Below are 24390 nucleotides of genomic sequence, written 5' to 3' on the forward strand. Positions count from 1 at the left end.
CGTGTGTTGAGAGAGAGTGTGTGTGTGAGTGCGTGTGTTGAGAGTGTGTGTGTTGAGAGCGAGTGTGTGTGTGTGAGTGCGTGTGTTGAGAGAGTGTGTGTGTGTGCATGCGAGTGTGCAAGATGATCACGTGTGTGTGAGTGAGTGTGTGTGTGTAGGTGTGTGTTGAGAGTGAGTGTGTTGAGAGTGTGTGTGTGCGAGTATGTGTGTTGAGTGTGTGTGTGCGTGTGTGAGTGCGTGTGTGTGTGTGTGTGTGAGAGTGAGTGTGTGTTGTGAGTGCGTGTGTTGAGAGAGTGTGTGTGCGTGCGAGTGTGCAGGATGATCACGTGTGTATGTATGTGTGTGAGTGCATGTGTGAGTGAGTGAGTGTGTAGGTGTGTGTAGATGTGTGTTAAGAGTGCGTGTGTTGAGAGTGTGTGTGTGTGCGTGTGTTGAGAGTGTGTGTGTATGTGTGCGTGTGTTGAGAGTGTGTGTGTGTGCGTGTGTTGAGAGTGTGTGTGTGTGCGTGTGTTGAGAGTGTGTGTGTGTGCGTGCGTGTGTTGAGAGTGAGTGTGTGTGTTGAGAGAGAGTGTGTGTGAGTACGTGTGTTGAGAGAGAGTGTGTGTGTGAGTGCGTGTGTTGAGAGTGAGTGTGTGTGTGAGTGCGTGTGTTGAGAGAGTGTGTGTGTTGAGAGAGAGTGTGTGTGAGTGCGTGTGTTGAGAGAGAGTGTGTGTGTGAGTACGTGTGTTGAGAGTGTGTGTGTGTGAGTGCGTGTGTGTGTGAGTACGTGTGTTGAGAGAGAGTGTGTGTGTGTTGAGTGTGTGTGAGTGAGTGTTTGTTGAGAGTGTGTGTGTGTGTGAGAGAGTGTGTGTGCGTGTGCGTGTGAGTGTGTGTGAGTGAGTGTGTATGTTGAGAGTGAGTGTGTTGAGAGTGTGTGTGTGTAGGTGTGTGTTGAGTGTGTGTGTGTGAGTACGTGTGTTGAGAGAGTGTGTGTGTGCGTGCGTGTGAGTGTGTGTGAGTGAGTGTGTATGTTGAGAGTGAGTGTGTTGAGTGAGTGTGTGTGTAGGTGTGTGTTGAGTGTGTGTGTGTGCGTGCGTGTGTTGAGAGAGTGTGTGTGTGAGTGCGTGTGTGTGAGTACGTGTGTTGAGAGAGCGTGTGTGTGAGTGAGTGTGTATGTTGAGAGTGAGTGTGTGTGTAGGTGTGTGTTGAGAGTGTGTGAGTACGTGTGTTGAGAGTGTGTGCGTGCGTGTGTTGAGAGAGTGTGTGTGTGCGTGCGGGTGTGCAGGATGATCACGTGTGTGTGTGTGAGTGCGTGTGTGTGTGTGTGAGTACGTGTGTTGAGAGAGCGTGTGTGTGTGCGTGCGTGTGTTGAGAGAGTGTGTGTGCGTGCGTACGTGTGTTGAGAGAGTGTGTGTGTGTGAGTGCGTGTGTTGAGAGAGTGTGTGTGTGTGCGTGCGTGTGTTGAGAGAGAGTGTGTGTGCGTGTGTTGAGAGAGTGTGTGTGTGTGTGAGTACGTGTGTTGAGAGAGTGTGTGTGTGTGAGTGCGTGTGTTGAGAGAGTGTGTGTGCGTGCGTGTGTTGAGAGAGAGTGTGTGTGCGTGCGTGTGTTGAGAGAGTGTGTGCGTGCGTGTGTTGAGAGAGTGTGTGTGCGTGTGTGTGTTGAGAGTGTGTGTGTGTGAGTGTGTGTGTGTGAGTGTGTGTGTGTGAGTACGTGTGTTGAGAGAGTGTGTGTGTGTGCGTGCGTGTGTTGAGAGAGTGTGTGTGCGTGCGTGTGTTGAGAGAGTGTGTGTGTGCGTGCGTGTGTTGAGAGTGTGTGTGTGTGCGTGCGTGTGTTGAGAGTGTGTGTGTGTGCGTGCGTGTGTTGAGAGAGTGTGTGTGTGTGCGTGCGTGTGTTGAGAGAGTGTGTGTGCGTGCGTGTGTTGAGAGTGTGTGTGTGTGCGTGCGTGTGTTGAGAGAGTGTGTGTGTGTGCGTGCGTGTGTTGAGAGAGTGTGTGTGCGTGCGTGTGTTGAGAGAGTGTGTGTGCGTGCGTGTGTTGAGAGAGTGTGTGTGAGTGCGTGTGTTGAGAGAGTGTGTGTGTGTGAGTACGTGTGTTGAGAGTGTGTGTGTGAGTGCGTGTGTTGAGAGAGTGTGTGTGCGTGCGTGTGTTGAGAGAGTGTGTGTGTGTGAGTACGTGTGTTGAGAGAGTGTGTGTGCGTGCGTGTGTTGAGAGAGTGTGTGTGTGCGTGCGTGTGTTGAGAGAGTGTGTGTGTGAGTGCGTGTGTTGAGAGAGTGTGTGTGAGTGCGTGTGTTGAGAGTGTGTGTGTGTTGAGAGCGTGTGTTGAGAGTGTGTGTGTTGAGAGTGTGTGTGTGTGAGTGTGTGTTGAGAGAGTGTGTGTGTTGAGAGCGTGTGTTGAGAGTGTGTGTGTTGAGAGCGTGTGTGTGCGTGCGTGTGTTGAGAGAGTGTGTGTGTGCGTGCGTGTGTTGAGAGTGTGTGTGCGTGCGTGTGTTGAGAGAGTGTGTGTGTGTGAGTGCGTGTGTTGAGAGAGTGTGTGTGAGTGCGTGTGTTGAGAGAGTGTGTGTGAGTGCGTGTGTTGAGAGAGTGTGTGTGAGTGCGTGTGTTGAGAGAGTGTGTGTGTGTGCGTGTGTTGAGAGTGTGTGTGTTGAGAGCGTGTGTGTGCGTGCGTGTGTTGAGAGAGTGTGTGTGTGCGTGCGTGTGTTGAGAGAGTGTGTGTGTGCGTGCGTGTGTTGAGAGTGTGTGTGCGTGTGTGTGTTGAGAGAGTGTGTGTGTGAGTACGTGTGTTGAGAGTGTGTGTGTTGAGAGAGTGTGTGTGTGAGTACGTGTGTTGAGAGAGTGTGTGCGTGTGTGTGTTGAGAGAGTGTGTGTGTGAGTACGTGTGTTGAGAGTGTGTGTGTTGAGAGAGTGTGTGTGTGCGTGCGTGTGTTGAGAGTGTGTGTGTGTTGAGAGCGTGTGTTGAGAGTGTGTGTGTTGAGAGTGTGTGTGTGTGAGTGCGTGTGTTGAGAGTGTGTGTGTTGAGAGAGTGTGTGTGTGAGTGCATGTGTTGAGAGAGTGTGTGTGAGTGTGTGTTGAGAGAGTGTGTGTGTTGAGAGCGTGTGTTGAGAGTGTGTGTGTTGAGAGCGTGTGTGTGCGTGCGTGTGTTGAGAGAGTGTGTGTGTGCGTGCGTGTGTTGAGAGTGTGTGTGCGTGCGTGTGTTGAGAGAGTGTGTGTGTGTGAGTGCGTGTGTTGAGAGAGTGTGTGTGTGTGCGTGTGTTGAGAGAGTGTGTGTTGAGAGAGTGTGTGTTGAGAGCGTGTGTTGAGAGTGTGTGTGTTGAGAGAGTGTGTGTGTGAGTACGTGTGTTGAGAGAGTGTGTGTGCGTGCGTGTGTTGAGAGAGTGTGTGTTGAGAGAGTGTGTGTGTGCGTGCGTGTGTTGAGAGAGTGTGTGTGTGAGTACGTGTGTTGAGAGTGTGTGTGTTGAGAGAGTGTGTGTGTGCGTGCGTGTGTTGAGAGAGTGTGTGTGTGCGTGCGTGTGTTGAGAGCGTGTGTGTGCGTGCGTGTGTTGAGAGAGTGTGTGTGTGTGTGCGTGTGTTGAGAGAGTGTGTGTGTGCGTGCGTGTGTTGAGAGAGTGTGTGTGTGTGTGAGTGTGCAGGATGATTACGTGTGAGTGCGTGTGTTGAGAGAGTGTGTGTGAGTGCGTGCGTGTGTTGAGAGAGTGTGTGTGAGTGCGTGTGTGTAAGTGTGAGTGTGTGTGTGCGTGCGTGTGTTGAGAGAGTGTGTGTGTGCGTGCGTGTGTTGAGAGCGTGTGTGTGCGTGCGTGTGTTGAGAGAGTGTGTGTGTGTGTGCGTGTGTTGAGAGAGTGTGTGTGTGCGTGCGTGTGTTGAGAGAGTGTGTGTGTGTGTGAGTGTGCAGGATGATTACGTGTGAGTGCGTGTGTTGAGAGAGTGTGTGTGAGTGCGTGCGTGTGTTGAGAGAGTGTGTGTGAGTGCGTGTGTGTAAGTGTGAGTGTGTGTGTGTGTGCGTGTGTTGAGAGTGTGTGTGTGTGAGTGCGTGTGTTGAGAGTGTGTGAGTACGTGTGTTGAGAGAGTGTGTGTGTGCGTGCGTGTGTTGAGAGAGTGTGTGTGTGCGTGCGTGTGTTGAGAGAGTGTGTGCGTGAGTGCGTGTGTTGAGAGAGTGTGTGTGCGTGCGTGTGTTGAGAGAGTGTGTGTGCGTGCGTGTGTTGAGAGAGTGTGTGTGCGTGCGTGTGTTGAGAGAGTGTGTGCGTGAGTGCGTGTGTTGAGAGTGTGTGTGTGCGTGCGTGTGTTGAGAGAGTGTGTGTGTGCGTGCGTGTGTTGAGAGAGTGTGTGCGTGAGTGCGTGTGTTGAGAGTGTGTGTGTGCGTGCGTGTGTTGAGAGAGTGTGTGTGCGTGCGTGTGTTGAGAGAGTGTGTGTGTGCGTGCGTGTGTTGAGAGAGTGTGTGCGTGAGTGCGTGTGTTGAGAGTGTGTGTGTGCGTGCGTGTGTTGAGAGAGTGTGTGTGTGCGTGCGTGTGTTGAGAGAGTGTGTGTGTGCGTGCGTGTGTTGAGAGAGTGTGTGTGCGTGCGTGTGTTGAGAGAGTGTGTGTGTGCGTGCGTGTGTTGAGAGAGTGTGTGTGTGAGTGCGTGTGTTGAGAGTGTGTGTGTGTGCGTGCGTGTGTTGAGAGAGTGTGTGTGTGCGTGCGTGTGTTGAGAGAGTGTGTGTGTGCGTGCGTGTGTTGAGAGAGTGTGTGTGTGCGTGCGTGTGTTGAGAGAGTGTGTGCGTGAGTGCGTGTGTTGAGAGTGTGTGTGTGCGTGCGTGTGTTGAGAGAGTGTGTGTGTGCGTGCGTGTGTTGAGAGAGTGTGTGTGTGCGTGCGTGTGTTGAGAGAGTGTGTGTGCGTGTGTTGAGAGAGTGTGTGTGTGCGTGCGTGTGTTGAGAGAGTGTGTGTGTGAGTGCGTGTGTTGAGAGTGTGTGTGTGCGTGCGTGTGTTGAGAGAGTGTGTGTGTGCGTGCGTGTGTTGAGAGAGTGTGTGTGTGCGTGCGTGTGTTGAGAGAGTGTGTGTGCGTGCGTGTGTTGAGAGAGTGTGTGTGTGCGTGCGTGTGTTGAGAGAGTGTGTGCGTGAGTGCGTGTGTTGAGAGTGTGTGTGTGTGCGTGCGTGTGTTGAGAGAGTGTGTGTGTGCGTGCGTGTGTTGAGAGAGTGTGTGTGTTGAGAGAGCGTGTGTTGAGAGAGTGTGTGTGTGCGTGCGTGTGTTGAGAGAGTGTGTGTGTGCGTGCGTGTGTTGAGAGAGTGTGTGCGTGAGTGCGTGTGTTGAGAGAGTGTGTGCGTGAGTGCGTGTGTTGAGAGAGTGTGTGTGTGAGTGCGTGTGTTGAGAGAGCGTGTGTGTGAGTGCGTGTGTTGAGAGAGCGTGTGTGTGAGTGCGTGTGTTGAGAGAGTGTGTGTGTGAGTGCGTGTGTTGAGAGAGTGTGTGCGTGAGTGCGTGTGTTGAGAGAGCGTGTGTGTGAGTGCGTGTGTTGAGAGAGTGTGTGCGTGAGTGCGTGTGTTGAGAGAGCGTGTGTGTGAGTGCGTGTGTTGAGAGAGTGTGTGTGTGAGTGCGTGTGTGTGTGAGTGCGTGTGTTGAGAGAGTGTGTGTGCGTGCGTGTGTTGAGAGAGTGTGTGTGTGTGAGTGCGTGTGTTGAGAGAGAGTGTGTGTGTGCGTGCGTGTGTTGAGAGAGAGTGTGTGTGCGTGCGTGTGTTGAGAGAGTGTGTGTGTGAGTGCGTGTGTGTGTGAGTGCGTGTGTTGAGAGAGTGTGTGTGTGAGTGCGTGTGTTGAGAGAGAGTGTGTGTGCGTGCTTGTGTTGAGAGAGAGTGTGTGTGCGTGCGTGTGTTGAGAGAGTGTGTGTGTGAGTGCGTGTGTGTGTGAGTGCGTGTGTTGAGAGTGTGTGTGCGTGAGTGCGTGTGTTGAGAGAGCGTGTGTGTGAGTGCGTGTGTGTGTGAGTGCGTGTGTTGAGAGAGTGTGTGTGTGAGTGCGTGTGTTGAGAGAGTGTGTGTGTGAGTGCGTGTGTGTGTGAGTGCGTGTGTTGAGAGTGTGTGTGTGAGTGCGTGTGTTGAGAGAGTGTGTGTGTGAGTGCGTGTGTGTGTGCGTGCGTGTGTTGAGAGTGTGTGTGTGTGCGTGTGTTGAGAGTGTGTGTGTGTGCGTGTGTTGAGAGTGTGTGTGTGTGCGTGCGTGTGTTGAGAGTGTGTGTGTGTGAGTGCGTGTGTGTGTGAGTACGTGTGTTGAGAGAGAGTGTGTGTGTGTTGAGAGAGAGTGTGTGTGTGTTGAGTGTGTGTGAGTGAGTGTTTGTTGAGAGTGTGTGTGTGTGTGAGAGAGTGTGTGTGCGTGTGCGTGTGAGTGTGTGTGAGTGAGTGTGTATGTTGAGAGTGAGTGTGTTGAGAGTGTGTGTGTGTAGGTGTGTGTTGAGTGTGTGTGTGTGAGTACGTGTGTTGAGAGAGTGTGTGTGTGCGTGCGTGTGAGTGTGTGTGAGTGAGTGTGTATGTTGAGAGTGAGTGTGTTGAGTGAGTGTGTGTGTAGGTGTGTGTTGAGTGTGTGTGTGTGCGTGCGTGTGTTGAGAGAGTGTGTGTGTGAGTGCGTGTGTGTGAGTACGTGTGTTGAGAGAGCGTGTGTGTGAGTGAGTGTGTATGTTGAGAGTGAGTGTGTTGAGTGAGTGTGTGTGTAGGTGTGTGTTGAGAGTGTGTGAGTACGTGTGTTGAGAGTGTGTGCGTGCGTGTGTTGAGAGAGTGTGTGTGTGCGTGCGGGTGTGCAGGATGATCACGTGTGTGTGTGTGAGTGCGTGTGTGTGTGTGTGAGTACGTGTGTTGAGAGAGCGTGTGTGTGTGCGTGCGTGTGTTGAGAGAGTGTGTGTGCGTGCGTACGTGTGTTGAGAGAGTGTGTGTGTGTGAGTGCGTGTGTTGAGAGAGTGTGTGTGCGTGCGTGTGTTGAGAGAGAGTGTGTGTGCGTGCGTGTGTTGAGAGAGTGTGTGCGTGCGTGTGTTGAGAGAGTGTGTGTGTGTGAGTACGTGTGTTGAGAGAGTGTGTGTGTGAGTGCGTGTGTTGAGAGAGTGTGTGTGCGTGCGTGTGTTGAGAGAGAGTGTGTGTGCGTGCGTGTGTTGAGAGAGTGTGTGTGTGAGTGCGTGTGTTGAGAGAGTGTGTGTGTGAGTGCGTGTGTGTGTGAGTGCGTGTGTTGAGAGAGTGTGTGTGTTGAGAGAGTGTGTGTGTGTGTGTGAGTGCGTGTGTTGAGAGAGTGTGTGTGTGAGTGCGTGTGTTGAGAGAGAGTGTGTGTGCGTGTGTTGAGAGAGTGTGTGTGAGTGCGTGTGTTGAGAGAGAGTGTGTGTGCGTGTGTTGAGAGAGTGTGTGTGAGTGCGTGTGTTGAGAGAGTGTGTGTGTGAGTGCGTGTGTTGAGAGAGTGTGTGTGTGAGTGCGTGTGTGTGTGAGTGCGTGTGTTGAGAGAGTGTGTGTGTGTGTGAGTACGTGTGTTGAGAGAGTGTGTGTGTGTGAGTGCGTGTGTTGAGAGAGTGTGTGTGCGTGCGTGTGTTGAGAGAGAGTGTGTGTGCGTGCGTGTGTTGAGAGAGTGTGTGTGTGAGTGCGTGTGTTGAGAGAGTGTGTGTGTGAGTGCGTGTGTGTGTGAGTGCGTGTGTTGAGAGAGTGTGTGTGTTGAGAGAGTGTGTGTGTGTGTGTGAGTGCGTGTGTTGAGAGAGTGTGTGTGTGAGTGCGTGTGTTGAGAGAGAGTGTGTGTGCGTGTGTTGAGAGAGTGTGTGTGAGTGCGTGTGTTGAGAGAGAGTGTGTGTGCGTGTGTTGAGAGAGTGTGTGTGAGTGCGTGTGTTGAGAGAGTGTGTGTGTGAGTGCGTGTGTTGAGAGAGAGTGTGTGTGCGTGTGTTGAGAGAGTGTGTGTGTGTGCGTGTGTTGAGAGAGTGTGTGTGTGTGAGTACGTGTGTTGAGAGAGTGTGTGTGCGTGCGTGTGTTGAGAGAGAGTGTGTGTGTGTGTGTGTGAGTACGTGTGTTGAGAGAGAGTGTGTGTGCGTGCGTGTTGAGAGAGTGTGTGTGTGAGTGCGTGTGTGAGTGCGTGTGTTGAGAGAGTGTGTGTGTGAGTGCGTGTGTGTTGAGAGAGTGTGTGTGTGAGTGCGTGTGTGTGTGAGTGCGTGTGTGTGTGAGTGCGTGTGTTGAGAGAGAGTGTGTGTGAGTGCGTGTGTGTGTGAGTGCGTGTGTTGAGAGAGCGTGTGTTGAGAGAGTGTGTGTGTGAGTGCGTGTGTGTGTGAGTGCGTGTGTGTGTGAGTGCGTGTGTGTGTGAGTGCGTGTGTTGAGAGAGAGTGTGTGTGTGTTGAGAGAGAGTGTGTGTGTGTTGAGTGTGTGTGAGTGAGTGTTTGTTGAGAGTGTGTGTGTGTGTGAGAGAGTGTGTGTGCGTGTGCGTGTGAGTGTGTGTGAGTGAGTGTGTATGTTGAGAGTGAGTGTGTTGAGAGTGTGTGTGTGTAGGTGTGTGTTGAGTGTGTGTGTGTGAGTACGTGTGTTGAGAGAGTGTGTGTGTGCGTGCGTGTGAGTGTGTGTGAGTGAGTGTGTATGTTGAGAGTGAGTGTGTTGAGTGAGTGTGTGTGTAGGTGTGTGTTGAGTGTGTGTGTGTGCGTGCGTGTGTTGAGAGAGTGTGTGTGTGCGTGCGGGTGTGCAGGATGATCACGTGTGTGTGTGTGAGTGCGTGTGTGTGTGTGTGAGTGCGTGTGTTGAGAGAGAGTGTGTGTGCGTGCGTGTGTTGAGAGAGTGTGTGCGTGAGTGCGTGTGTTGAGAGTGTGTGAGTACGTGTGTTGAGAGTGTGTGTGTGCGTGCGTGTGTTGAGAGAGTGTGTGTGCGTGCGTGTGTTGAGAGTGTGTGTGCGTGAGTGCGTGTGTTGAGAGAGCGTGTGTGTGAGAGCGTGTGTGTGAGTGCGTGTGTGTGTGAGTGCGTGTGTTGAGAGAGCGTGTGTGTGAGTGCGTGTGTGTGTGAGTGCGTGTGTTGAGAGAGTGTGTGTGAGAGAGCGTGTGTTGAGAGAGTGTGTGTGAGTGCGTGTGTGTGTGAGTGCGTGTGTGTGTGCGTGCGTGTGTTGAGAGAGTGTGTGTGTGAGTGCGTGTGTGTGTGAGTGCGTGTGTTGAGAGAGTGTGTGTGTGAGTGCGTGTGTGTGTGAGTGCGTGTGTTGAGAGAGTGTGTGTGTGAGTGCGTGTGTGTGTGAGTGCGTGTGTTGAGAGAGCGTGTGTTGAGAGAGTGTGTGTGTGAGTGCGTGTGTGTGTGAGTGCGTGTGTGTGTGAGTGCGTGTGTTGAGAGAGAGTGTGTTGAGAGAGTGTGTGTGTGAGTGCGTGTGTGTGTGAGTGCGTGTGTGTGTGAGTGCGTGTGTGTGTGAGTGCGTGTGTTGAGAGAGCGTGTGTTGAGAGAGTGTGTGTGTGAGTGCGTGTGTGTGTGAGTGCGTGTGTGTGTGAGTGCGTGTGTTGAGAGAGAGTGTGTGTGTGTGTTGAGAGAGAGTGTGTGTGTGTTGAGTGTGTGTGAGTGAGTGTTTGTTGAGAGTGTGTGTGTGTGTGAGAGAGTGTGTGTGTGTGTGCGTGTGAGTGTGTGTGTGTGCGAGTGTGTGTGTGTGTGAGTGCGTGTGTTGAGAGAGAGTGTGTGTGTGTTGAGAGAGAGTGTGTGTGTGTTGAGAGAGAGTGTGTGTGTGTTGAGTGTGTGTGAGTGAGTGTTTGTTGAGAGTGTGTGTGTGTGTGAGAGAGTGTGTGTGCGTGTGAGTGTGTGTGAGTGAGTGTGTATGTTGAGAGTGAGTGTGTTGAGAGTGTGTGTGTGTAGGTGTGTGTTGAGTGTGTGTGTGTGAGTACGTGTGTTGAGAGAGTGTGTGTGTGCGTGCGTGTGAGTGTGTGTGAGTGAGTGTGTATGTTGAGAGTGAGTGTGTTGAGTGAGTGTGTGTGTAGGTGTGTGTTGAGTCTGTGTGTGTGCGTGCGTGTGTTGAGAGAGTGTGTGTGTGCGTGCGGGTGTGCAGGATGATTACGTGTGTGTGTGTGTAGGTGTGTGTTGAGAGTGTGTGAGTACGTGTGTTGAGAGTGTGTGTGAGTGCGTGTGTTGAGAGAGTGTGTGTGTGCGTGCGTGTGTTGAGAGTGTGTGTGCGTGAGTGCGTGTGTTGAGAGAGTGTGTGTGTGAGTGCGTGTGTTGAGAGAGTGTGTGTGTGTGAGAGAGTGTGTGTGTGTGTGCGTGTGAGTGTGTGTGTGTGCGAGTGTGTGTGTGTGCGTGCGTGTGTTGAGAGAGTGTGTGTGCGTGCGTGTGTTGAGAGAGTGTGTGTGTGCGTGCGTGTGTTGAGAGAGTGTGTGTGTGTGCGTGTGTTGAGAGAGAGTGTGTGTGTGTTGAGTGTGTGTGAGTGAGTGTTTGTTGAGAGTGTGTGTGTGTGTGCGTGTGAGTGTGTGTGAGTGAGTGTGTATGTTGAGAGTGAGTGTGTTGAGTGAGTGTGTGTGTAGGTGTGTGTTGAGTGTGTGTGTGTGCGTGCGTGTGTTGAGAGTGTGTGTGCGTGCGTGTGTTGAGAGTGTGTGTGTGTGAGTGCGTGTGTTGAGAGTGTGTGTGTGCGTGCGGGTGTGCAGGATGATCACGTGTGTGTGTGTTGAGAGTGTGTGTGTGTGTGAGTGTGTGTGTGAGTACGTGTGTTGAGAGAGAGTGTGTGTGCGTGTGAGTGTGCAGGATGATTACGTGTGTGTGAGTGTGTGAGTACGTGTGTTGAGAGAGTGTGTGTGCGTGAGTGCGTGTGTGTGTGAGTGCGTGTGTTGAGAGAGCGTGTGTGTGAGTGCGTGTGTTGAGAGAGTGTGTGTGTGAGTGCGTGTGTTGAGAGTGTGTGTGTGTGTGTTGAGAGAGAGTGTGTGTGTGTTGAGTGTGTGTGAGTGAGTGTTTGTTGAGAGTGTGTGTGTGTGTGAGAGAGTGTGTGTGTGTGTGTGCGTGTGAGTGTGTGTGAGTGAGTGTGTATGTTGAGAGTGAGTGTGTTGAGAGTGTGTGTGTGTAGGTGTGTGTTGAGAGAGCGTGTGTGTGAGTGCGTGTGTTGAGAGTGTGTGTGTGTGTGTGTGTGCGTGTGTTGAGAGAGAGTGTGTGTGTGTGCGTGTGTTGAGAGAGAGTGTGAGTGTGTGCGTGCGTGTGTTGAGAGAGTGTGTGTGTGTGTGCGTGTGTTGAGAGAGAGTGTGTGTGTGTGCGTGTGTTGAGAGAGAGTGTGAGTGTGTGCGTGCGTGTGTTGAGAGAGTGTGTGTGCGTGCGTGTGTTGAGAGTGTGTGTGTGCGTGCGTGTGTTGAGAGAGAGTGTGAGTGTGTGTGTGCGTGTGTTGAGAGAGAGTGTGAGTGTGTGCGTGCGTGTGTTGAGAGTGTGTGTGTGTGCGTGCGTGTGTTGAGAGAGAGTGTGAGTGTGTGCGTGTGTTGAGAGAGAGTGTGAGTGTGTGCGTGCGTGTGTTGAGAGTGTGTGTGTGCGTGCGTGTGTTGAGAGAGAGTGTGTGTGTGTGCGTGCGTGTGTTGAGAGAGTGTGTGTGTGTGCGTGCGTGTGTTGAGAGAGTGTGTGTGTGTGTGCGTGCGTGTGTTGAGAGAGTGTGTGTGTGTGCGTGCGTGTGTTGAGAGTGTGTGTGCGTGCGTGTGTTGAGAGAGTGTGTGTGTGTGCGTGCGTGTGTTGAGAGAGAGTGTGTGTGTGTGCGTGCGTGTGTTGAGAGAGTGTGTGTGTGTGCGTGCGTGTGTTGAGAGTGTGTGTGCGTGCGTGTGTTGAGAGAGTGTGTGTGTGTGCGTGCGTGTGTTGAGAGAGAGTGTGAGTGTGTGCGTGTGTTGAGAGAGAGTGTGAGTGTGTGCGTGCGTGTGTTGAGAGTGTGTGTGTGCGTGCGTGTGTTGAGAGAGAGTGTGTGTGTGTGCGTGCGTGTGTTGAGAGAGTGTGTGTGTGTGCGTGCGTGTGTTGAGAGAGTGTGTGTGCGTGCGTGTGTTGAGAGTGTGTGTGTGCGTGCGTGTGTTGAGAGAGAGTGTGTGTGTGTGCGTGCGTGTGTTGAGAGAGTGTGTGTGTGTGCGTGCGTGTGTTGAGAGAGTGTGTGTGCGTGCGTGTGTTGAGAGAGTGTGTGTGTGTGCGTGCGTGTGTTGAGAGAGTGTGTGTGTGTGCGTGCGTGTGTTGAGAGAGTGTGTGTGCGTGCGTGTGTTGAGAGAGTGTGTGTGTGTGCGTGCGTGTGTTGAGAGTGTGTGTGTGCGTGCGTGTGTTGAGAGAGTGTGTGTGTGTGCGTGCGTGTGTTGAGAGAGTGTGTGTGTGTGCGTGCGTGTGTTGAGAGAGTGTGTGTGCGTGCGTGTGTTGAGAGAGTGTGTGTGTGTGCGTGCGTGTGTTGAGAGAGTGTGTGTGTGTGCGTGCGTGTGTTGAGAGAGTGTGTGTGCGTGCGTGTGTTGAGAGAGTGTGTGTGTGTGTGTGCGTGTGTTGAGAGAGAGTGTGTGTGTGTGTGTTGAGAGAGAGTGAGTGTGTGCGTGCGTGTGTTGAGAGTGTGTGTGTGCGTACGTGTGTTGAGAGAGAGTGTGTGTGTGTGCGTGTGTTGAGAGAGTGTGTGTGTGTGCGTACGTGTGTTGAGAGAGAGTGTGTGTGTGAGTGCGTGTGTTGAGAGAGAGTGTGTGTGTGCGTGCGTGTGTTGAGAGAGTGTGTGTGCGTGCGTGCGTGTGTGTGTGTGTGAGTGTGAGTACGTGTGTTGAGAGAGTGTGTGTGCGTGCGTGCGTGTGTGTGTGTGTGTGTGTGAGTACGTGTGTTGAGAGAGTGTGTGTGTGAGTGTGTGTGTGTGCGTGCGTGTGTTGAGAGTGTGTGTGTGCGTGCGTGTGTGTGTGTGAGTACGTGTGTTGAGAGAGTGTGTGCGTGTGTGTGTGTGTGTGCGTGCGTGTGTTGAGAGTGTGTGTGTGCGTGCGTGCGTGTGTTGAGAGTGTGTGTGTGTGTGAGTGTGTGTGTGTGCGTGCGTGTGTTGAGAGAGTGTGTGTGCGTGTGTGCGTGCGTGTTTTGAGAGTGTGTGTGTGTGAGTGTGTTGAGAGTGTGTGTGCGTGCGTGTGTTGAGAGAGTGTGTGTGTGTGCGTGTGTTGAGAGTGTGTGTGCGTGTGTTGAGAGTGTGTGTGCGTGTGTTGAGAGTGTGTGTGTGTGTGCGTGTGTTGAGAGAGTGTGAGTGCGTGTGTTGAGAGTGTGTGTGTGCGTGCGTGTGTTGAGAGAGTGTGTGCGTGTGCGTGTGTTGAGAGTGTGTGTGTGTGTGCGTGTGTTGAGAGAGTGTGTGCGTGTGCGTGTGTTGAGAGAGTGTGTGCGTGCGTGTGTGTGTGCGTGCGTGTGTTGAGCGTGTGTGTGTGTGTGAGTGTGTGTGTGTGCGTGCGTGTGTTGAGCGTGTGTGTGTGTGTGTGAGTGTGTGTGTGTGCGTGCGTGTGTTGAGAGAGTGTGTGCGTGCGTGTGTGTGTGCGTGCGTGTGTTGAGCGTGTGTGTGTGTGTGAGTGTGTGTGTGTGCGTGCGTGTGTTGAGCGTGTGTGTGTGTGTGCGTGCGTGTGTGCAGGATGATCACGTGGGGCGCTGTGAAGCTGATGCAGGCCGTGGGGCAGTTCACGGACAGCTTCTACTTCACCGACTGCCTCCTGTTCGGAGCCATCGTCTCGGCGACGGACCCCGGTGCGTCTCACTCACCCTCACCCTCACTCACCACTACCCCTCACTCACCCCTTACTCACCCCTTACTCACCCCTTACCAGAGGTGTGGACTCGAGTCATGTGACTTGGACTCGAGTCAGACTCGAGTCATGAATTTGATGACTTGCGACTCGACTTGGACTTGCATAACAATGACTTTGTCCCACCTCTGCCCCTTACTCACCACTCCACTCCCCCTCACCCTCACCCCTCACTCACCACTACCCCTCACTCACCCCTTACTCACCCCTTACTCACCACTCCCCTCCACTCCCCCTCCCCTCTCCCTACTTCCCTCCCCTCCCTCTTCCTCCCCATCCTCTCCCCCCTGTGTGTGTGTACGTGTGTGTGTGTGTGTACGTGTGTGTGTGTACGTGTGTGTGTACGTGTGTGTACGTGTGTGTGTGTACGTGTGTGTGTGTGTACGTGTGTGTGTGTACGTGTGTGTGTGCGTGTGTGTGTGCGTGTGTGTGTGTACGTGTGGCTGGCCTGCCTACGATCCATCCTGGGTTTAACCAGGCTGGATTGTGTGAGGAGCTCACAAGTCCTTGAAAGATCTGGGCAAAGTCCCATCAGTGAGCTCCTCCGGCAGGCAAGGCTGCGTTGGCTGGGTCATGTAGCCCGCATGCCCAGCCACCGCCTGCCTAAACAGCTTTTGTTCGGCCGGATCGAGGGGGCTAAACGGGCGCAGCACGGGCTAGAGAAGAGATGGAGTGATGTGGTACAGGAGGACGTGGAGCTGAGTGGACTTGCCGATGACTGGTACCAGCGGTGTCAAGATCGGCCTCTGTGGAGGAGGCTCGTGAAGGACGCTACTGGGCAGTTGGAGGCAGTCGCCCTCCAACAACAACGGAGGGCGGAGGAGCGACGCTCACAACAACGAGCGGAGCGACGGGTGGCTAAAGCACAGCAAGTTGGTACAGTAGGGGGCACAGGTGGTGCATCAGCCAGTCATCTCGGTCATCTCGGTCAGTCGACCCGTGGCACCTGGGTCTGCCCCGTGACCTCCTGCCAGCGGGCGTTCGACACTTCACGTGGCCTCAAGGTGCACATGGCCTGGCACAAGCGTCGTGGTGACGTCACCGCCACTTAGTGGCGAATGGCGGTTGTTGTACGTGTGTGTACGTGTGTATGTACGTGTGTGTGTGCGTGTGTGTGTGCGCGTGTGTGTGTGTGTACGTGTGTGTGTGTACGTGTGTGTACGTGTGTGTATGTGTGTGTGTACGTGTGTGTGCGTGCAGTGACGGTGCTGGCGATCTTTGCCGAGCTGGGTGTGGACGTGGACCTGTACGCGCTGCTCTTCGGGGAAAGCGTCCTCAACGATGCCGTCGCCATCACCCTCGCATCGTACGTCCACACGCAGCGACACACACAGCGACACACACACACAGTGACACACACAGTGACACACACAGTGACACACACAGTGACACACACAGTGACACACACAGCGACACACACAGCTCTTCGGGGAAAGCGTCCTCAACGATGCCGTCGCCATCACCCTCGCATCGTACGTCCACACGCAGCGACACACACAGCGACACACACACACAGTGACACACAGTGACACACACAGTGACACACACAGTGACACACACAGCTCTTCGGGGAAAGCGTCCTCAACGATGCCGTCGCCATCACCCTCGCATCGTACGTCCACACGCAGCGACACACACAGCGACACACACACACAGTGACACACAGTGACACACACAGTGACACACACAGTGACACACACAGCTCTTCGGGGAAAGCGTCCTCAACGATGCCGTCGCCATCACCCTCGCATCGTACGTCCACACGCAGCGACACACACAGCAACACACACACAGTGACACACACAGTGACACACACAGTGACACACACAGTGACACACACAGTGACACACACAGCTCTTTGGGGAAAGCGTCCTCAACGATGCCGTCGCCATCACCCTCGCATCGCACGTCCACACGCAGCGACACACACGGTGACACACGGTGACACACACAGTGACACACACAGCGACACAGTGACACACACAGTGACACACACAGCGACACACAGTGACACACACAGAGACACACACAGCGACACACAGTGACACACACAGTGACACACACAGCGACACACAGTGACACACAGTGACACACACAGCGACACACGGTGACACACACGGTGACACACACGGTGACACACACAGTGACACACACAGTGACACACACAGTGACACACACACAGCGACACACACAGCGACACACACACAGCGACACACACACAGCGACACACACAGCGACACACAGAGTGACACACACAGTGACACACACACAGTGACACACACACACAGCGACACACACAGCGACACACAGTGACACACGGTGACACACACAGCGACTCATACAGTGACACACAGTGACACACAGCGACACACACAGTGACACACACACAGCGACACACACACAGTGACACACGCAGTGACACACACAGTGACACACACAGCGACACACACACAGTGACACACACAGCGACACACACACAGCGACACATACAGTGACACACTGACACACAGCGACACACACAGTGACACACACACAGCGACACACACACAGTGACACACACAGTGACACACACAGCGACACACACACAGTGACACACACAGCGACACACACACAGCGACACATACAGCGACACACACAGCGACACACGCAGTGACACACACAGTGACACACACAGCGACACACACACAGTGACACACACAGCGACACACACACAGCGACACATACAGTGACACACTGACACACAGCGACACACACAGTGACACACACACAGCGACACACACACAGTGACACACACAGCGACACACACAGCGACACACGCAGTGACACACACAGTGACACACACAGTGACACACACAGCGACACACACACAGTGACACACACACAGCGACACACACACAGCGACACACGCAGCGACACACGCAGTGACACACACAGTGACACACACAGCGACACACACACAGCGACACACACACAGTGACACACACAGCGACACACACACAGCGACACACACAGCGACACACACAGTGACACACAGTGACACACAGCGACACACACAGTGACACACACAGTGACACACACAGCGACACACGCAGCGACACACACAGCGATACACACACAGTGACACAAACAGTGACACACACAGCAACACACACAGCAACACACACAGTGACACACACAGTGACACACACGCAGCGACACACACAGCGACACACACAGCAACACACACAGTGACACACGCAGTGACACACACAGTGACACACACACAGTGACACACAGCGACACACAGCGACACACAGAGACACACACAGAGACACACACAGAGACTCAGAGACACACAGAGACACACACAGAGACACACACAGAGACTCACACAGAGACACACACATTGACACCCACAGCGACACACAGCGACACACACAGCGACACACACAGCGACACATACAGTGACACACAGTGACACACACAGCGACACACACACAGCGACACACACACAGTGACACACACAGCGACACACACAGCGACACACACAGTGACACACAGTGACACACAGCGACACACACAGCGACACACACAGTGACACACACAGCGACACACGCAGCGACACACACAGCGATACACACACAGTGACACAAACAGTGACACACACAGCAACACACACAGTGACACACACAGTGACACACACAGTGACACACACGCAGCGACACACACAGCGACACACACAGCAACACACACAGTGACACACGCAGTGACACACACAGTGACACACACAGTGACACACGCAGCGACACACGCAGCGACACACACAGCGATACACACACAGTGACACAAACAGTGACACACACAGCAACACACACAGCAACACACACAGTGACACACACGCAGCGACACACACAGCGACACACACAGCAACACACACAGTGACACACGCAGTGACACACACAGTGACACACACACAGTGACACACAGCGACACACAGCGACACACAGAGACACACACAGAGACTCAGAGACACACAGAGACACACACAGAGACACACACAGAGACTCACACAGAGACACACACATTGACACCCACAGCGACACACAGCGACACACACAGCGACACATACAGTGACACACAGTGACACACAGCGACACACACAGTGACACACACACAGCGACACACACACAGTGACACACACAGCGACACACACAGCGACACACGCAGCGACACACACAGCGATACACACAGCAACACACACAGTGACACACACAGTGACACACACAGTGACACACACACAGTGATACACACAGCGACACACACAGCAACACACAGAGACACACACAGCGACACACACAGTGACACACACGCAGCGACACACACAGTGACACACACAGTGACACACACAGTGACACACACAGCGACACACACAGTGACACACACAGTGACACACACACAGTGACACACACAGTGACACACACAGTGACACACAGAGACACACACAGAGACACACACAGAGACACACAGAGACACATACAGAGACACACACAGAGACTCACACAGAGACACACACAGCAACACACACAGTGACACACACAGTGACACACACAGTGACACACACATAGTGATACACAGCGACACACACAGCAACACACAGAGACACACACAGAGACACACACAGAGACTCAGAGACACACAGAGACACATACAGAGACACACACAGAGACACACACAGTGACACACACAGCGACACACACAGCAACACACACAGTGACACACACAGCGACACACAGCAACACACAGAGACACACACAGAGACTCAGAGACACACAGAGACACATACAGAGACACACACAGAGACACACACAGTGACACACACAGCGACACACACAGCAACACACACAGTGACACACACAGTGACACACACAGTGACACACAGAGACACACACAGAGACACACACAGAGACTCAGAGACACACAGAGACACATACAGAGACACACACAGAGACTCACACAGAGACACACACATTGACACCCACAGCGACACACAGCGACACACACAGCGACACATACAGTGACACACAGTGACACACAGCGACACACACAGTGACACACACACAGCGACACACACACAGTGACACACGCAGTGACACACACAGTGACACACAGTGACACACACAATGACACACACACAGCGACACACACAGTGACACACGCAGTGACACACGCAGTGACACACACAGTGACACACAGTGACACACACAACGACACACACACAGCGACACACACAGTGACACACGCAGTGACACACACAGCGACACACACAGTGACACACACAGTGACACACACAGCGACACACACAGCGACATACGCAGTGACACACACAGTGACACACAGTGACACACACAACGACACACACACAGCGACACACACAGTGACACACACAGCGATACACACAGCAACACACAGCGACACACACAGTGACACACACAGTGACACACACGCAGCGACACACACAGCGACACACACAGCGACACACACAGTGACACACACAGTGACACACACAGTGACACACACAGTGACACACACAGTGACACACACAGCGACACACACAGTAACACACACAGTGACACACACAGTGACACACACAGTGACACACACAGCGACACACACAGAGACACACACAGCGATACACACAGCGACACACACAGCGACACACACAGAGACACACAAAGTGACACACACAGCGACACACACAGTGACACACACAGTGACACACACAGTGACACACACAGTGACACACACAGCGACACACACAGTGACACACACAGCGACACACACAGCGACACACACAGTGACACACACAGTGACACACACAGTGACACACACAGTGACACACACAGCGACACACACAGTGACACACACAGTGACACACACAGTGACACACACAGTGACACACACAGCGACACACACAGCGATACACACAGCGACACACACAGCGACACACACAGCGACACACACAGTGACACACACAGTGACACACACAGTGACACACACAGTGACACACACAGCGATACACACAGCAACACACACAGCGACACACACAGTGACACACACAGTGACACACACAGCGACACACACAGTGACACACACAGTGACACACACAGTGACACACACAGAGACACACACAGTGACACACACACAGCGACACACACAGCGACACACACAGCGATACACACAGAGACACACACAGTGACACACACACAGCGACACACACAGCGACACACACAGTGACACACACAGTGACACACACAGCGACACACACAGTGACACACACAGAGACACACACACAGCGACACACACAGTGACACACACAGTGACACACACAGTGACACACACAGCGACACACACAGTGACACACACAGTGACACACACACAGCGACACACACAGTGACACACACAGTGACACACACAGTGACACACACAGCGACACACACAGTGACACACACAGCGACACACACAGCGACACACACAGTGACACACACAGTGACACACACAGCGACACACACAGTGACACACACAGTGACACACACAGTGACACACACAGAGACACACACAGTGACACACACACAGCGACACACACAGCGACACACACAGCGATACACACAGAGACACACACAGTGACACACACACAGCGACACACACAGCGACACACACAGTGACACACACAGTGACACACACAGCGACACACACAGTGACACACACAGAGACACACACACAGCGACACACACAGTGACACACACAGTGACACACACAGTGACACACACAGCGACACACACAGTGACACACACAGTGACACACACACAGCGACACACACAGTGACACACACAGTGACACACACAGTGACACACACAGCGACACACACAGTGACACACACAGCGACACACACAGCGACACACACAGCGACACACACAGCGACACACACAGTGACACACACAGAGACACACACAGTGACACACACACAGCGACACACACAGCGACACACACAGTGACACACACAGCGACACACACAGCGATACACACAGCGACACACACACAGTGACACACACAGTGACACACACAGCGACACACACAGTGACACACACAGTGACACACACAGTGACACACACAGTGACACACACAGCGACACACACAGCGATACACACAGCGACACACACAGCGACACACACAGTGACACACACAGTGACACACACAGTGACACACACAGCGACACACACAGCAACACACACAGCGACACACACAGCGACACACACAGCGACACACACAGCGACACACACAGCGACACACACAGTGACACACACAGTGACACACACAGAGACACACACAGTGACACACACACAGCGACACACACAGCGACACACACAGCGATACACACAGAGACACACACAGTGACACACACACAGCGACACACACAGCGACACACACAGTGACACACACAGTGACACACACAGCGACACACACAGTGACACACACAGAGACACACACACAGCGACACACACAGTGACACACACAGTGACACACACAGCGACACACACAGTGACACACACAGTGACACACACACAGCGACACACACAGTGACACACACAGTGACACACACAGTGACACACACAGCGACACACACAGTGACACACACAGCGACACACACAGCGACACACACAGCGACACACACAGTGACACACACAGAGACACACACAGTGACACACACACAGCGACACACACAGCGACACACACAGTGACACACACAGCGACACACACAGCGATACACACAGCAACACACACAGTGACACACACAGCGACACACACAGCGACACACACAGTGACACACACAGCGACACACACAGCGATACACACAGCAACACACACAGTGACACACACAGCGACACACACAGTGACACACACAGCGACACACACAGCGACAACAACAACAACAACCGCCATTCGCCACTAAGTGGCGGTGACGTCACCACGACGCTTATGCCAGGCCATGTGCACCCTGAGGCCACAGCGACACACACAGCAACACACACAGCAACACACACAGCGACACACACAGCGACACACACAGCGACACACACAGCGATACACACAGCAACACACACAGCGACACACACAGCGACACACACAGCGACACACACAGCGACACACACAGCAACACACACAGTGACACACACAGTGACACACAGCGACACACACACAGCGACACACACAGCGACACACACAGCGACACACACAGCGACACACACAGTGACACACACAGTGACACACACAGCGACACACACAGCGACACACACAGTGACACACAGCGACACACACAGCGACACACACAGTGACACACAGCGACACACACAGCAACACACACAGTGACACACAGCGACACACACAGCGACACACACAGTGACACACACAGCGACACACACAGTGACACACACAGCGACACACACAGTGACACACAGCAACACACACAGTGACACACACAGTGACACACACAGCGACACACACAGTGACACACACAGTGACACACAGCGACACACACAGTGACACACAGCGACACACACAGTGACACACACAGTGACACACAGCGACACACACAGTGACACACACAGTGACACACACAGCGACACACAGCGACACACACACAGCGACACACAGAGACACACACAGCGACACACACAGTGACACACACAGTGACACACAGCGACACACACAGTGACACACAGCGACACACACAGTGACACACACAGTGACACACAGCGACACACACAGTGACACACAGCGACACACACAGCGACACACACAGTGACACACACAGCGACACACACAGCGACACACACAGCGACACACACAGTGACACACACAGCGACACACACAGTGACACACACAGCGACACACACAGTGACACACACAGCGACACACACAGTGACACACACAGCGACACACACAGTGACACACACAGCGACACACACAGTGACACACACAGCGACACACACAGCGATACACACAGCAACACACACAGTGACACACACAGTGACACACACAGCGATACACACAGCAACACACACAGTGACACACACAGTGACACACAGCGACACACAGCGACACACACAGTGACACACACAGTGACACACACAGTGACACACACAGCGACACACAGTGACACACACAGTGACACACACAGCGACACACACAGCAACACACACAGTGACACACACAGTGACACACAGCGACACACAGCGACACACACAGTGACACACACAGTGACACACACAGTGACACACACAGCGACACACAGTGACACACACAGTGACACACACAGCAACACACACAGTGACACACACAGTGACACACACAGTGACACACACAGTGACACACACAGCGACACACAGCAACACACACAGTGACACACACAGTGACACACAGCGACACACCACGGTAACCGTGTGTATACGTGTGTGTGCCCATCTCTGTGTGCGTGTCTCTGTCTGTGTTTGTGCCTAGCGACCCGGGTTCGATTCCCACTACGCCAGTGACGATTATCTGAACCGGTCCTGGGCCTCCCCTAGGTCGACTCAGCCTCAAATGAGTACCTGGTGCGGTGTGTAGTAAACATCGCCACTGGGGAGACAAAGGCGGCCGGGCGTGGTGCTGGCCACCCACCCCCTCGTGTGCCGTGCCGGCCTTTACAGGTGCTACTCGCTGACAGCACTTGCCCCTACAGTCTGTTAAGGCTATACGGGGGATCTTTGTCTAAGTGGGTGTGTGTCTATGTGAGTCGGAGCCATTCCCTGTACACCTTGGGGTGCGACAGGGATGTCCTCTGGCTGCCACATTATTTAACATCTATTTCGACTGCGTAGTTCGTGAAGCCTTCAATAGCTGTACCGGGGGAATTTCCATTTGGTACAGATACAATGGAAGGCTGATCGACGCCCGGGTGCGATCAAGGGATGGCTCCCTATTGGTCAACCACGTTATGTATGCCGATGATTTGGTAATAGCTGCTCATTCAGAAGAGGAGTTGGAGACGCTGCTGCTGAGACTGGAGCGTGCCACTAAGAGGTGGGGCCTTACCATCAGCCCCACCAAAACTAAGCACCTGCCTGGGTATTTTGTACCATCGGGCACTCCACCCCCACAACTCCCAATTGGTGATGGGGCAGTTGTGGAGAGAGTGGAGAGTTTCCCATACCTGGGCAGTGTGCTCATGACCGGCTCCAGTTTAACAGCAGAGGTCTCACTCCGAATCAGTCGAGCGGCAATATCTTTTCATCGGTTGCGTAACGCTGTGTGGAAGCTACCTGGTCTGTCGCTCCGCACGAAGCTTCAGGTCTTCTCGGCCACGGTCATTCCCTCCTTTCTCTACGCTTGCGAAACGTGGACCCCCCTAATGGAACATCTTCGCCGATTATAAAGATTTAGGCTGGCCTGCCTACGATCCATCCTGGGTTTAACCTGCAGGCTGGATTGTGTGAGGAGCTCACAAATCCTGGAAAGATCTGGACAAAGTCCCATCGGTGAGCTCCTCCGGCAGGCAAGGCTGCGTTGGCTGGGTCATGTAGCCCGCATGCCCAGCCACCGCATGCCTCAACAGCTTTTGTTCGGCCGGATCGAGGGGGCTAAACGGGCGCGGCACGGGCTAGAGAAGAGATGGAGTGACGTGGTACAGGAGGACGTGGAGCTGAGTGGACTTGCCGATGACTGGTACCAGCGGTGTCAGGATCGGCCTCAGTG

At 53.5% G+C, this 24390-nt stretch overlaps 1 protein-coding gene across 1 annotated transcript in view; it reads left to right on the forward strand.

Moving 5' to 3' along the window:
- Positions 1-24390, forward strand: part of LOC144952379 (sodium/hydrogen exchanger 6-like) — a gene marked incomplete at its 3' end in the record, with an annotated part of 69196 nt that overhangs the window by 35082 nt on the left and 9724 nt on the right. Inside the window, exons 6-7 of the mRNA XM_078882770.1 lie at positions 13452-13564; positions 14824-14929. Of these exons, the coding sequence (XP_078738896.1) occupies positions 13452-13564; positions 14824-14929 (219 nt within the window). The remainder of the gene's footprint in view (positions 1-13451; positions 13565-14823; positions 14930-24390) is intronic.

The sequence above is a fragment of the Lampetra fluviatilis genome, chromosome 67, assembly GCF_964198595.1.
Source record: "Lampetra fluviatilis chromosome 67, kcLamFluv1.1, whole genome shotgun sequence".
In the NCBI taxonomy this organism is placed as follows: Eukaryota; Metazoa; Chordata; class Hyperoartia; order Petromyzontiformes; family Petromyzontidae; genus Lampetra; species Lampetra fluviatilis.